The sequence below is a fragment of the Numida meleagris genome, unplaced genomic scaffold (genome assembly GCF_002078875.1).
Source record: "Numida meleagris isolate 19003 breed g44 Domestic line unplaced genomic scaffold, NumMel1.0 unplaced_Scaffold119, whole genome shotgun sequence".
Lineage (NCBI taxonomy): Eukaryota > Metazoa > Chordata > Aves > Galliformes > Numididae > Numida > Numida meleagris.
The window spans coordinates 1,943,587-1,957,009 of NW_018362987.1; the positions used below are offsets into that span (position 1 = coordinate 1,943,587).

At 44.4% G+C, this 13,423-nt stretch overlaps 1 protein-coding gene across 5 annotated transcripts in view; it reads right to left on the bottom strand.

Moving 5' to 3' along the window:
• Window positions 1–12,687, bottom strand: part of CWF19L1 (CWF19 like 1, cell cycle control (S. pombe)) — a 16,363-nt gene extending 3,676 nt beyond the window's left edge. Inside the window, exons 1-13 of one of the 5 annotated variants that reach the window (XM_021381852.1) lie at window positions 12,541–12,687; window positions 12,329–12,413; window positions 11,881–11,959; window positions 11,391–11,492; window positions 10,423–10,637; window positions 6,339–6,457; window positions 5,524–5,608; window positions 4,871–5,011; window positions 4,673–4,784; window positions 3,868–3,947; window positions 2,347–2,556; window positions 1,483–1,599; window positions 56–153 (exon numbers count right to left, since the gene is read on the bottom strand). In XM_021381852.1, the coding sequence (XP_021237527.1) occupies window positions 56–153; window positions 1,483–1,599; window positions 2,347–2,556; window positions 3,868–3,947; window positions 4,673–4,784; window positions 4,871–5,011; window positions 5,524–5,608; window positions 6,339–6,457; window positions 10,423–10,637; window positions 11,391–11,492; window positions 11,881–11,959; window positions 12,329–12,413; window positions 12,541–12,563 (1,466 nt within the window). In that variant the 5' untranslated portion in view covers window positions 12,564–12,687. Of the gene's footprint in view, window positions 1–55; window positions 154–1,482; window positions 1,600–2,346; window positions 2,557–3,867; window positions 3,948–4,672; window positions 4,785–4,870; window positions 5,012–5,523; window positions 5,609–6,338; window positions 6,458–10,422; window positions 10,638–11,390; window positions 12,066–12,328; window positions 12,414–12,540 lie in introns of those variants that run through there. The other 4 variants (XM_021381854.1, XM_021381853.1, XM_021381857.1 and 1 more) reach the window with 4 other exon arrangements.
• Window positions 12,688–13,423: the final 736 nt, after the last annotated feature.

Here is a 13,423-nt window from a genome sequence, read left to right on the forward strand (position 1 = left end):
GGAGGGGGGAGAAGGGGCAAAAAGGGGAAAAGGAAGGGTACAGAAAGTGTCCCACCTGCCAAACTGCAGTGGGAAGCTGCCCCGGATGCAGTGGAAGAGCTTCTCGCCTGTGTCCAGCTCCACATAGAAGTACGGTGTGCCTGGCTGCACCACCTGTGTAGGAAGGAGGGAGGCTGAGGCCTGTTGGTGGCAAAGGCAGCCAGGTTTCCCCAAAATGTTTTCCCAGGACCTGAAAGTTGCAGGGTGCCATGCACACACATCCTGCCTGTATCAGGAAGCCACAGAAGAGGGCTTTACTCTGCATCTGTGTGATACCAGCTGCATTCACACCAGACTTTTTCACTAATGAAACACTGAAAGAGGCCTGTCCCTCTGTTATCCTTCTGGAAGCCACTCAGAATGAGAGAGGTTCCAGCTGCGTTTCTTTAGATGGGAAACTCAGCAAAACAAGCCAATCCAGTCTGCAGCACAGATCCAAACCGCTTCAGTGGTAGATCTCATAATCTCCAAAGGATGAGGAAGTGATGGACTGCTTTCTGCTATAATCGTGTCTACCTTTGCAATGCAAAGCAGCAAACAGTACACTGCTTTAATATTTCTTCTGGTTTAACTCTGCAGATTGCACTATGGGGACAGTAAATAACAGAGCCTGGATCAGAATTGTATGGGCTAATATGGTGAAAAATGTGAAGAGAGTACATCTGCACTTCTCTGCTTAGTGATGCTGGAAGGGGGTTGGTGTTTGGTAGGAGTGAGTTGAGCAGGCCTTACACATGGCTAGAGTAATGTGACCAGGATTATTGCACAGAAATCATAGAATTAGCTAGGTTGGAAAAGACCTACAAGATCATCCGGTCCAACCATCCGCCTACCACCAATAACCCCACTAAACCATGTCTCTCAACACTGTATCTAAATGTTTCTTGAACACCTCCAGGGACAGTGATTCAACCACCTCCCTGGGCAGCCCATTCCAGCACCTGACCACTCTTTCAGAAAAGTAGTATTTCCTAATGTCCAGCCTGAATCTCCCCTGGCACAACTTGAGGCCATATTATTTCTTATATCCCTGTCATTCAAGTCAGATGCAAGGATGAGGCACAAACCTTAGTTATATTTTGAATTTCACCACTAGGAAAAGCCAGGCAGAGGAAACCAGGGGACATCTTAGCAGTCTGCATTGTGACAGAAGTGCTGAACAAACCTAGCAGCACAGACCTCCATCAAATGGAAAGAAGACATATGCTTGAGGCCCTCTGAGGGCAGTCACAAATGCTGCAGGTAAAGGACTTGCTATTCAGATAAGCAACACGTCTTATGACATTGGCAGGAGCTTCATGAGGAGCTGAACACAACTGGCACATGGGCTCCAAATCAAGTCTACCACTTCCAAACTGCTTAACCTTACCCCACAAAGTGACCTCAGAGGGAAGCAGCAGCCCTGACAGGGCAGAGATTAAGGAAGGTGAAAGTATCTCATACTTGCGTGATATCCGAGTGCTCTGGGATTTCTAACAGTTCAAGCTGTTGCTCCTGTGCCTGTGTAATAAAGCACTCCTTAATGTCTTTAGAAGTATAGTGCAATGGGACAGGAATCACCTGGAGAGAGAGACAGACATTTCCAAAGAAGTAAAGATGAAGGAAACCACTGACTTGCAGAAAATCCATCACTGGAGCTGGTATGCTCCTCAGTTCTGCTCAATGTCATCAAACAGGATGGGTGAGCACCCACCTGTACAGATTTAAACTTATGAGAAATTTTCTGTACGAGTTGAGTAAAAAGCTGAAAACTAAGAGCCTGAAAAATTCTCAGCACAGCCTCCCTTCTTTTTGATCTCTGTGGTAGTTCCAGGCTGCTCTGATACAATTACAGATCTGCCAAACAAAGAAACCACCACAATAAACCACTAACTGACCGATGCACAAAGAAAAAAAAAATCAAACCAAAGGGTTAGTATTGGTAGACAATGACCAGAATTCTGCACATATCCTTACATTTTCAGCCTACTCCCGTTGCACAGTGAGCACTGCAGTTGGTATGCCCATAGGAGCATATCAGAGTAAGAAATCAGTTATAAAACCTTGCCTGGAATCCCTGTGGATTTTTTTAATCGTATCTATGCAGGGAGAAGTTTTCCTTGCCCACTCAACACAGTCGATGCTGTGCTGCTATAATATGAAGAATTTAAGGACTGTGGCAGAACCATCACACGTGGGTTTTTTTGTTCTGCCTTTATGGGCAGAATACTCCCCAAACTGTGGAAAAGCTGAAAGTGAGCTTTCCCTTTCAGTTCAGTCATGGAGAAGCGCATAGTTGCATCCTCTTAGATTACACTGAAACCATACCTGTAACTGCAGATGCTGACTCTTGTAGTTCCTTTCAAATAAGACATATCTCTTTCCCTTGCTTCTGAAAAACTCCTTCAGGGCAGATTTGTACTTGGTCACTTCTTCCATCACCTCTGAAGACAAGTCAACCACCGACTGGTAGTGCCCAATAGGCAAAATCAAGACATGATCAGGTAATAAGCCACCCTTGGCCAGGGCAAGGTAGCACTAGAGTGAAACGGTACACATAGTTACTCACTATGAGGAACACTTACCATACTGTGGAAATTCACTTGTGCTCTCTGATTTCACTCTTTGAGTGTTCCCTAGCCTAGCAACTCTGCCTCAGGAACAGTACAGTTTTCTCCTCTGTGTTATGTGTAGTAGGCATGATACTGAGTACTCGGGCTGTAACGCTGAAGGTCCTTCCTCATATGCTTGCTATTGGTTCACCTACTTTACTTGAACCCGTGTCGTAAGAAGGAGAGGCTGTCCTTCTTTGTTTTCATAACAAGGTGTACAACAACTCCGTGTATGGCCTTTCGGAAGAGAGTGGCCAGAGCGGAATATTCAATATGATTGGCCAGGGGCCTGCGTGAGCTTCTGGAACAGTCTAGTAAAAGATAAGATATACTATATAGTTTTGTAGCTTTTAACAATAAACGCCATTTTGCCGCTCATCATACTGATGTGTAAATGCGACGAGGTGACCGGGGACAGAAAGTAGTCCTTGCGGGCAGGGTGACAAGTTCTGAACGGAATATCATATGTGGTGGTCTTCACTACAGTTATGATATTATGTTATTATGATTAACAATTCATTAATTACTAGAGGAATAAGAAAGGAAAAGAGAGAGTGAAAAAGGTTAAAAATAAAAAACAACTTTTCTTTCAAGTGCCAGAGAATGCCTGATCTGCACGAAGGCACCTGTCTGAACTTCACTGCAGCCAGAATTTCTTACATTGGCAAGAAAATCCCCTTGAAAGTTTATACCTACTTTCAAACTAAAAACAGATAAAATTGCCATTGTAGCATCTTGAAGTAGATTATGCCCTACAGAAGCAAGGACTGGAGACAAAGCAAAGGTACCAACAACTTAATGAACCTTCAAGCAGTACTTTGAGATCTTGACATAAAAGCTGCTTAATCTGCATGTGACAAAACCAGAACCAGTCACCCCAGGCACTTCTGGTGTAACTCCAGTCAGTGCATCCTGTTGCCAGCGCAGGTCCCAGTTTACACTGAGTTCTGGCAGATGGTAACATAAGCAAATCATGAAGGCTGCCACACCAGAAGTCTTCTGGCTCTGTAACTCATCTGCTCAAGCAAAACAGGGCCATGTTTTATTTTTCAAAAGACTTGTGACTATCTACTTATGTCTTTTGTATGGGTGAATGCAAAGAAAGTGAAAAGAAAATTGAGTCAGCTCCAAATAAAGGTTGTTTGCTTTTTTTTTTTCTCCTTTTTAAAAATAAATTTCGCCACATCTTAGCATGATTTTGCTGGCATGTAGGAAGGAATGTACTATTGGTACTTACGTGTGTGCCAATGCTAACAACCAAGTGCTTCTCCACTTCTGGGCTAGCAAGACAGAACCAGCAAGGCCCTGTGGGCTGTGCTTTATGGGATAGGAAAGAGAAACAAGTGTTAGCATAAAGCTCGTTGGTTAGAACAAGGAATGGAATAAGACCTGGAAGAGCTGCATTTTCCAGGTCCCCTTCCCAGCTGATGCAGTGCTGAAGGGTACGACTCTGGGAAGCAGGATGTGGCTGGAGAACTGATGCCCCCTGGAAAGTTCCAGTGAGAGAGGAGCAGGTGGCAGACTCACAAAGTTGCTGACTGACATTGTCACTGAGTGCTCCGGTTTACTGGAAGAAGGTTATTTCCAGGAACACAGAACTTACAGCTCACTAGTAAAAAAGCACCAGTGAATTTAAACAAAATGAGGTTAAATGACTGCATAGGTAATAGACAAGGACAGATGCTGTCAAACACACATGCTAGTTCTGGCCTATTTATCACACTGAAAATGTGATTCCACACCCAAATTGCAATACCTGATCTGACCCTTAATATAAATGGCATTAATAAGCTAGGCCTTTTATTAGGGTCAAACACCACATTCACAGCTGCAGGCTTTGTACATGAACAGACAAGTAGCTTTACAAATGCAGTATGATATAAGGCTCTGCCAAGAGCCACAGGAAACCAAAGGTCCAAGCCTCCGTATCTAAGCAAAACAGTGTATCAAGGCTCCCAAAGTCTTCTGGCGTTTCTTATCAAGAGAAGGAAATCACAATACCTCCAGTAAAGCTCTCGGGGAAAAAGCATCCACATACTTACAGGGTTTTTTGGCTTGCTTAGGCTGGGAGCTCCCTCTATCCTTCCCATCTGAGGGACGTTTCTTCCCTTGATGCTTGTTCAAATCGAAGAAAAACTGACATGGTGTTTCTTCCTGGTTAGAAAATGAAAACCAAAACCTGTTCTACCTGCATCCCAGAGAGTCACAGAGCGCACCCATGCAGCAGACTGCAGCAGTACCTCTGCACACCCAAGTATTTTACTCTTCTGTGCCCCCTTCCGCAACTTTCGGTATGGATTTTCAGTGACATCTTTGGGCTGTTTTACTAGCTCTGCAGGGTCCATCAAGCTCATGGGAACAATGCTGAATGCATAGAGGTACTGGAAAGAAAACAGATGGCTCAAATGCAAGAAGTTTTTACAATGACTGCAGCTCTGAAGAGATCAGCTGTAAACTACCAACAACCTTCTGTATCAATACTCTGTAACTTTTTAAAGGGTTAAAAAAATAAGCAACCTATATCATCCCAAAAGTTATTTTACGTGATTTGTAAGGGTTCCCGTGCAAATTGATTCCTTCCTAAAAGAAGCCATAGGAAGAGAAAATTATCTGAAGCAGCTGAGGAAGAGGGAAGGATGGCAGCTTTCTGGCCATTTTGCTTTGCAGCTGTCTTCCAGTTAAATGCCATTAGACCAGGTAGAGAGAAACAAAAGTGCTTAAGAACATATCTGGCATTCTGTACCCCTCTGACATGTTGGGCAAATGCCATGTTACTCAACAGAGACAGATAACTCCACTTTGGCATGATCCACACTGTCCTCTGACTAGCTAAATTTGGGCTTACTGACACATTATTTGTACTTGAGGAAATAAGATTCAAGAGTATAAATACCTTCTTCTTGCTTGTATTGCCAACTTCAGCAAGAGCAATAAACCTGGTCACATGTTGCGGGGTCTCCTGCAGCACTGTGTGATTTCTGTATGGAAGCAAAACTTGATTGTATTGGCATATACTTAAAGGATAGTTGGAAAACCACATGTCCTCCACGAAGGAACACAGACACAACATCAGTTACATGTAGACTTTCACCCAGAACAAGGCGGCCTGAGAACAAAAAGATTTGTGAGATCTAACAACCAACAACCACACAGACCAAAATGAGATCTCACAGCAGACCAAACACACAGCTGAGAGGACATTTTACTAGACTGAAAACAACTTCCATTTTAAAGTGTTTTTGCTATGATAAGGGTAATAATCTTTGCCAGCATTCACAAGACAGCTTTAGTTTTCTTTGACAGTTATTCTGACACCTACATTATGTCATCAGTCACATTCTGCATACAAAGTTATAATTGAAGACACCAAATTCTTCACAGTATGAGAGCTTTTCCACAATACACCTTCAGCAGTACCTCCGGAATTAGGCTGAACACTACTCAAATGGGACTCAGAGCAAGCGATTTGGCATCAGATTCACTTTGACATTCTAGGGTAAGTGTTGTCAGGGACTGCACAGTTTTTGAGGCAGCAGAAATTATGATCAGAAGAGACATCTGAGAAACCATCTCGACTCATTACTGGAAAAAGAGAGATTTAAAGGAGCCAGACGACTTCATAAAATTACATTGAAGTTTTCCTCCTGTGTTCTTTAAAAATTGAACTCTTATTTCAAAACAAATGAGATTTCACAATGTCTTACAAACCTGTAAGGAAGTCTTTCATAATAGGCCTTCTCCAGCGCAGCAAAGTGATACCGTGGCTTAAGACTTGCAGCTAGATCAGATATTAATGTGGAACCACATTTCTTGGTATCTATCTCTCCCTACAAAATATAAAACAAGTTTTATTTTAAAAAAACTCTGTCAGATTACAGTGAAAATAAATTGTTTATGCTGAACCGCCTGCTGGAAATGTAGAGTTTATGACTATGGCTGTTGCCATTCCTTGGAGCACAGAAGTGAATATGGTTTGATTTCTTATCTCCAACCCAAGTTTACTCATTTACATCATTTTCCGTACTCAAGGTTTGCATCCACTCATTTCACCAATACAAATTTACCCTATTTTCGTTCTTTTGATCTTGTGATGCTAGTGGAGCACAGAAACAGCTATATAGGTCAAAATCATTAAGGCACATTTTAAACACATTCCCAGAGTGACAGAGCCTTAGCGTGTGAGTCAAGTGAATAGGAAAATGCTAAGGTTTCCCAAGGAAGCAAAACGTTTTCTCCTATCCCCGAGAAATCAAACAAAACACAACCAAAGAGCAAGCTTAAAACTATTTTTGTGCTGTCTGTTCTTCATTAGCCTTAGACCAAGAAGTAAAGTAAGGAAAGAAAAGAGCAGGGAGAAAGAGAAGTTCAGAAATTGTCAATGCCTGTTACCTACAAAGTATTATTTTTGGTAAAGATTTTTTTTTGGTAAAAAATACTATTTCCAGGCTCAAGAAAGAGTAGAAAATCATCAGCAGTAGTCAATATAGCTTCATCAAGGGGAAGTCAGGCTTTACCAATCTGATGGGCTTCTATAATGAAACAACCAGCCTGATGAATAAGTGGGGAGTTGTGGGTATTGCCTTTGACAGTGTCCCCCAACAGATTCTCATAGAGAAGCTGCTGAAGTATGGGCTGGATGTGCAATGAGCTGGGTTGAAAACTACCTGGACAGTAGGACTCAGAGGGCAGAGGTCAGTGGTGCAAATTTACATTAGAGGCCAGTAATGAGGGGAGTACCCCAGTAAACAGCACTGGGTCCAGTCCTTTTTAACATCTTCAGTAACGATCTGGATGATGGAGAAGGGTGCACCTTCAATAAATTCACAGATGACATAAAACTGGAGTGAGTGGCTGAATCACCAGAGGGCTTTGCAGCCACCCAGAGGGACCTGCAGAGGCTGGAAAAATGGGCTGACAGGAACCTCATGGAGTTCAACAAGAAGTGCAATTGTACAGGCACCCACCTACTCCCAAGAAAGCAGCTTTCCTCTCTGTATTTCTTTCTGCTGCCCTTGCAGCAGGCATGGCAAAGGATAACAACAGTATTTTCGCTGAGGTCTTGCTGGTTCCCGTCCCACCAAAAATGGTCAGAGCTAACCATCTCAGGAAAAGGTAACCCATGATCTTCTCCAGGGAGTTCATTCTCATTCATGCAATTTAGCATCTCACACCATTTCTACTGAACAATAAACTTCAGGTGGCAAAAAGCAGAACTTATTGTTCATTCCTCAAATTTGCTGCTGTTGGAGTGATGGGATTTCAGTGTCTTAGAACACAAGGGAATCTCAGAGACTTGTTACTGAAATCTTCAGGTCCTGAGCACACATTTCAGCAAGATGCATATTTGAGTGTTATATTTACTAAAATATTCATCTGTTAATCCAAACAGCACATTTGCAGAAATTCAAGCTGAGGGAAACCAAGAGTGGAACAATATGATGAACTACTACAGAGCATCCCAATGTGAACATCTCTTACTTGTCTCTTTAAGCCAGAACATCTCTACATCTTTCTTTTTTCTATCCAACCACATAGCCTAGTGAGGTTGTTTTTCTGTCGCTGGTTGCGGGGTTATTTTATGGAGGGAGCAGTAAGGCACATTTTTTTAATGCTTTCAGAGACAGGATCCTGTATTTTTTTTAGAAGTCAAAAGACACCCAGGAAGCAAAAAGTGTCAGTTACACAAAGCACTTCTTTCCAGGGAAGTTTCAGATCATCAGAGTTCACAGGCAAGTGCCTTCTGTTGAGCAACAGTTACAACCGCGAATTAGACACAAAGTAAACATCATCCTCAAAATCCAGACAAAGGAAAAACCAAATAATTCAGAACAGCCGTCTTGCACCAAAGGAAATAATTACAGACATACTCTCCATTTTAGCAAGCCCTTGGAGATGCTCCAGTGAATGGGATTCAACTTTGATGTAAATGACATCACTCACATCTACTTTGGTAAAGCTGAAACTCACAAGTACCAGGAAGGCTGGCTGGGGAGGGAACAAGAAATACTGAAGAAACACCTGTGGCACTCTCACAGCAAGATCAACTCAAGGCAGAGGTTGGATCAGAAGACTGCAGAGCTCCTTTACAACCAACACTACTGCATCTCTGGACTCCTGCAGTGCCAAAGAGAAAGCTGTTCTTGAGGGACCTGGGATTTAACTTTTCCTTTTTCCTTTCACATGCCATATAAAGGCACAAACTAGCATCCGTGCCTGATGCAAGTTTTAAGTAGTAGCCTGTGTTTGGCAAGGGCATCTGGCAAGAGGCACCAGAATGTAAGTACTGAGAAAGTCTGAAACAAGTTTCCTCTACTGATTAAAGAACTGAAGAGAAAAAAAAGGCTAAAAAATCTGAGTGATCATCTTGACCATCTTCCAAGCCTGGACTGAAATAATTAATCTCTGATTTTCACCTCTGATGAAACAACATAAGCATCCTGGCAGCATGAAGATTTACAGAAAAGTAAGGAGACAACTGCAGTCCCAGGCTTCTTGTGCATCATAACTGTGCAGCTGGTTTTGCCTTTGCAGTCGGGATCCTCTTTATGCTCTTTAATATCTTCACCAATGACATTCACAGTGGGATTGAGGGCACCCTCAGAAAGCTTGCAGGTGACACCAAGCTGTGCATTGTGATTAACATGCTTGAAGGTGGGGATGCCATCCAGAGAGAACTTGAGCAGTGGGCCCAGGTGAACAAAGAGGTTCAACAAAGCAAGGTCTTGAACCTGGGTCGTGGAAAGTCCCACTATCAATACAAGCTGGGGGAGGAAAGGACAAAGCACAGACCTGCCAAAAAGAACTTGGGGGTACTGATGGATGGCAGCTGGACATGAGCCAGCACTGTGCCCTCACAGCCCAGAAAACCATCAAAAGCAGCTTGGCCAGAAGGTCGAGGAAGGTTATCCTGCCCCTCTGCTCTGCACTGGTGAGACCTTACCTGGAGTACTGCATCCAGATGTTTAGATGTCATACAGGAAAAATGTGGGCCTGTTGGAGCACATCCAGAGGAGGGCCACAAAAATGATCCAAGGGATGGAACACCTTCCCTATGAGAACAGGCTGAGAGATCTGGAGCTGTTCAGCCTGGAGAAGAGAGCTCTGGAGAGATCTGATAGTAGCCTTTCAGTATCTAAAGTGAGGCTCTAAGAAAGAAGGGGACAAACTCTTTAAGCAGGGTCTGTTGTAACAGGACAACGAGAAATGGTTTCAAACTAAAAGGGGAGATTTAGACTGGATATAAGGAGAAAGTTTTTTACAATAAAGAGTCGTGAAGCACTGGAACAGGTTGCTCAGAGAGGTGGTGGATGCCTTGCCCCTAGGGCAGGCTGGACAGGGAGCTGAGCACCCTGATCTAGCTGTAGATGTCCCTGTTCATTGCAGGGGAGTTGGACTAGATGACCTTTAGAGGTCTATTCCAACTCAAATGATTCTATGATCCCAGTGGGACCAAGTCTGTAGGACATGGACTTTGCTGAGACAAAAACAATTCCAAATGAACAGTATCTCCAGGAGGTACTGCCTCATGGTCTGAGCACAGCATGCTAAAACCTATAGTTATTGAACATCATCTTTTCTACACAAATCGGTGTAATGTCCATGGAAAGAAAGCTTTTTTAGGAAATTATCCTACAAAGCCCTTACATTAGTAAATAAAAAAAACCCAAAAACAAACAAAAAAACCCAAAACCCAGTCAGGAGTGTCCTTCTGCAAATAGCCAAAGCAAGCAGAAACGCCATTGTTTGTTAGATACATCCAGAAACCCATTTCACTAGAAAACAGAAGACTTACTGGGCTGTTGGCAAAACTCTCAACGTCTCTGGGCCAGGGGGAAGTCAGCAATATATCTACACCCTTGAAGTCTGAGGTCGATAACAAAGATGTTTTTAATTCTGTCACATCCTTTGAGCTAAAGCTGTAGGCAGGAGTTGGCTCATCCTGAGACTCGGTGCCACTCAGGTATGCGATCTGTAGTCCTGAAGTACCACTGAAAAGACCTCGACGGCCTGCATGAATGCACAAGCACACACCTGAGATTTAAAAGCTACAAGTAATCTCATTTGTATCATAAGCAGAGAGCCAGATTTAGCAGTCCTGCCTTACTTTGACTGAAACCTTACAGGCAGCTCATTTTCTGTGCTCATAAACTCTAGGAAAGACATTTTAGTGCAACAGCTCAGACCCTGCTTTATGGTGAAGCTGTTTACACAACCCCCAGTCTTCTCTCCTCACTGCTACCTTGCTTCCCTACAATCAACTGACAACAAAAGCTTAGTATGAAGACTGAAAGTAAAAAAGCTAATTGCAAGTTCCTTTGTAGCTATTTTTGTCAGGCAGGATTCTAGAAAGAAATTAACCTTTTCTTCTAGTTTTGCCACTGTTTCATTACCTTTAATGATTATACTTCTTACCTTTGCTACTTCAGTACAACCTCAAAGCACAGCACAATTACGCTTCATATAGGAAACCTTCACTGCACAGAGAGGCACAGGACAGGAATATGTTCTCAATCAAAAGACTCCTTCAACCACTTTGTCTTTTGGGTAGCAAAATTCAGAGTGTGTTATAAAACAACAACAACAAAAAAGGGACACTCCTATTTTACAGAGCAAATACATTAGCATTTCAGTGTGTGAAGTTCAACTTCATTCTCAGTGCCAGAGATGCCAACTTAAAACTTCAAGAAAGAAAAGGAGGGGTGAGTTAAAGCACAAAGATCACAAAATGTTCTTGAAAGCAGCATCATACCGGTATATTACCTAAGTAAGTGATGTTCTCAGCTAATTCACAGCCAGTGACATCTGGAAAACAGTGCATGGTCTCTTGGTTGTTAGCACCAAGCACAAAGGTTGGAATTGGAGCTGAAGAAGAAAATGACAGGTGACCAATCTGGTATAAATTACATGAAGTGAAGTTTATCCACATATACTAGGAATCACAGCCATCCCAACACCCCTCCTTCGCAGTGTGCCAAGGAGCCATAACCACAGAACAAGAAAATGGCCTACATTGTTTCTAGGGTGACACTAGACTTGCGCTTGAAGTTCCAGCTCCTACAGTCCAACTACATGAGATTGCTTAGGTCCCCTGTGATGAGTCCTCATCCATAAGCAGCAAATGGGACAGCTTTGTGTGGACAGCTCGCACAGCCAAGCAGGATTGTAAGGACATGAGTAAGTGGGCTGCCTGACATCACAGCCCCCAGCATGACAATACATTTGCTATGGGGAGCGACATCTCCTTTATTACCTTTCTTGGCTGCCGAACGATACTCTGCCCATTCGCCATCAGAAGTGGAGCTGAAGAAATTCCCGACGCACAAAAGCATCTGCAAACACCACACCAAGAGGGAGTTGCAAAGCACCAAAGACATGGCAGAGCGCTTTCGTGGTGGAACACTTCGCTCTGAGGCATCGCGCATCTCCCCCTACCCACTGGGTAAGAAAAAGTCTCTGCATCTTGGTCATACTGTTACAGTCCTAAAAAGAGGAGCAGCACTCCCACTCCGCAGGTTCCTGTTCCCCAAGCCCTCAGTAGAGCACAAGGAAGCCTGAGGGCACACCAAGCCCCGGCAGCGGCCCCCTGGCCTCGCGGGCAGCCACAGGCAGGGCCCAGTCGGAGAGGGGGTGAGCGCGGCCCTCCCTCGACCAGACCCGAAGACTCCCGGCCCCACTCCCCGGCCCCGTCGCAGCCTTACATCGAAGCGGCCGCTCTTGCCCTGGATGGCCCGGACCCGCCCGAATAGTGTCTCCAGCCGCCCCTCCACGTCGCCACACACCAGCCTGAAGGAGACGGAGCCTCAGGGACCGCCACAGCACGGAACAACTCTCCCTCGTCTCGTCCCCTCCCCCCCCTCCCCTCCTCCCGTCTCGTCCCTGGTCCCGTCCCGTCCTGTCCCGTCCCGCTCACACGCGCAGCGGCAGCGCCTCCATGGCGGAGCTCCTCGGTCCGGCCCGCCCATCGCTTCCGGGAGCGTAGCGCACAGCGCTCCGCCGCCGCCCCGCCCCGCCGCGGCCCGTTCCGCTGCTGCCCGGGGAGCAGGAGCCTGCCCGCAAAGCCGACGTATGGCAACGGGAGTGTCAGTTGATGTAATTTTTAGATGTCAGCAAACCTTTCAGTGCTGGTTTTTACAGTATTCATCTGGACAAAGTGTCTAGCTGACATAGTGGTGCGGGTGAGCAATTGGCTGGCAGGGCAGTCTCAAAGGCTCTGAGTCAGTGACTGGAAAAACAACCTGTCAGGGAATGGTCCTGACACGCGGAATCAAACTCTATAACCCACGTAAGGTTATAAAGCAGGTATGTTTAATATGGCACGGGGAAGCACTGGGGATATTTCCACCATAAGTGCTTCAAAGATTACACAATTCAGAGTCCCTTATATTTCCACAGATAGTGCATACTCATCAATTCCGTGTGAGACAATTAACATAGACACTCCTATCTCAGGTATTGATTTATGAGGTCTCCAGTCTTCTATTACATGGTCTCTTCTACCATCTAGCGTCTTTTTAGCATCATGACAGTCCAACCAACAGTCTTCTGCTTCATCCAGCGGTCTTTCTCGCTTGTCCTCTAGATGAACTTTCTTCATTCACGCATGCTCAGTAAGAGAATGCCAATTATAAGTAATTTATAAGTACCAAAATTGTAACATTTGCTCACCCAGCACTCGGCCCTTATTTCTGGACATCTGCTTGCCCTTAGATAGAGATAAGTTTGGAAGGAGGATAGAGGGGAGTATCCTGATGCCTGTCTGTTGCATCCCAACCTAATCCCAGAGTGAGACAATT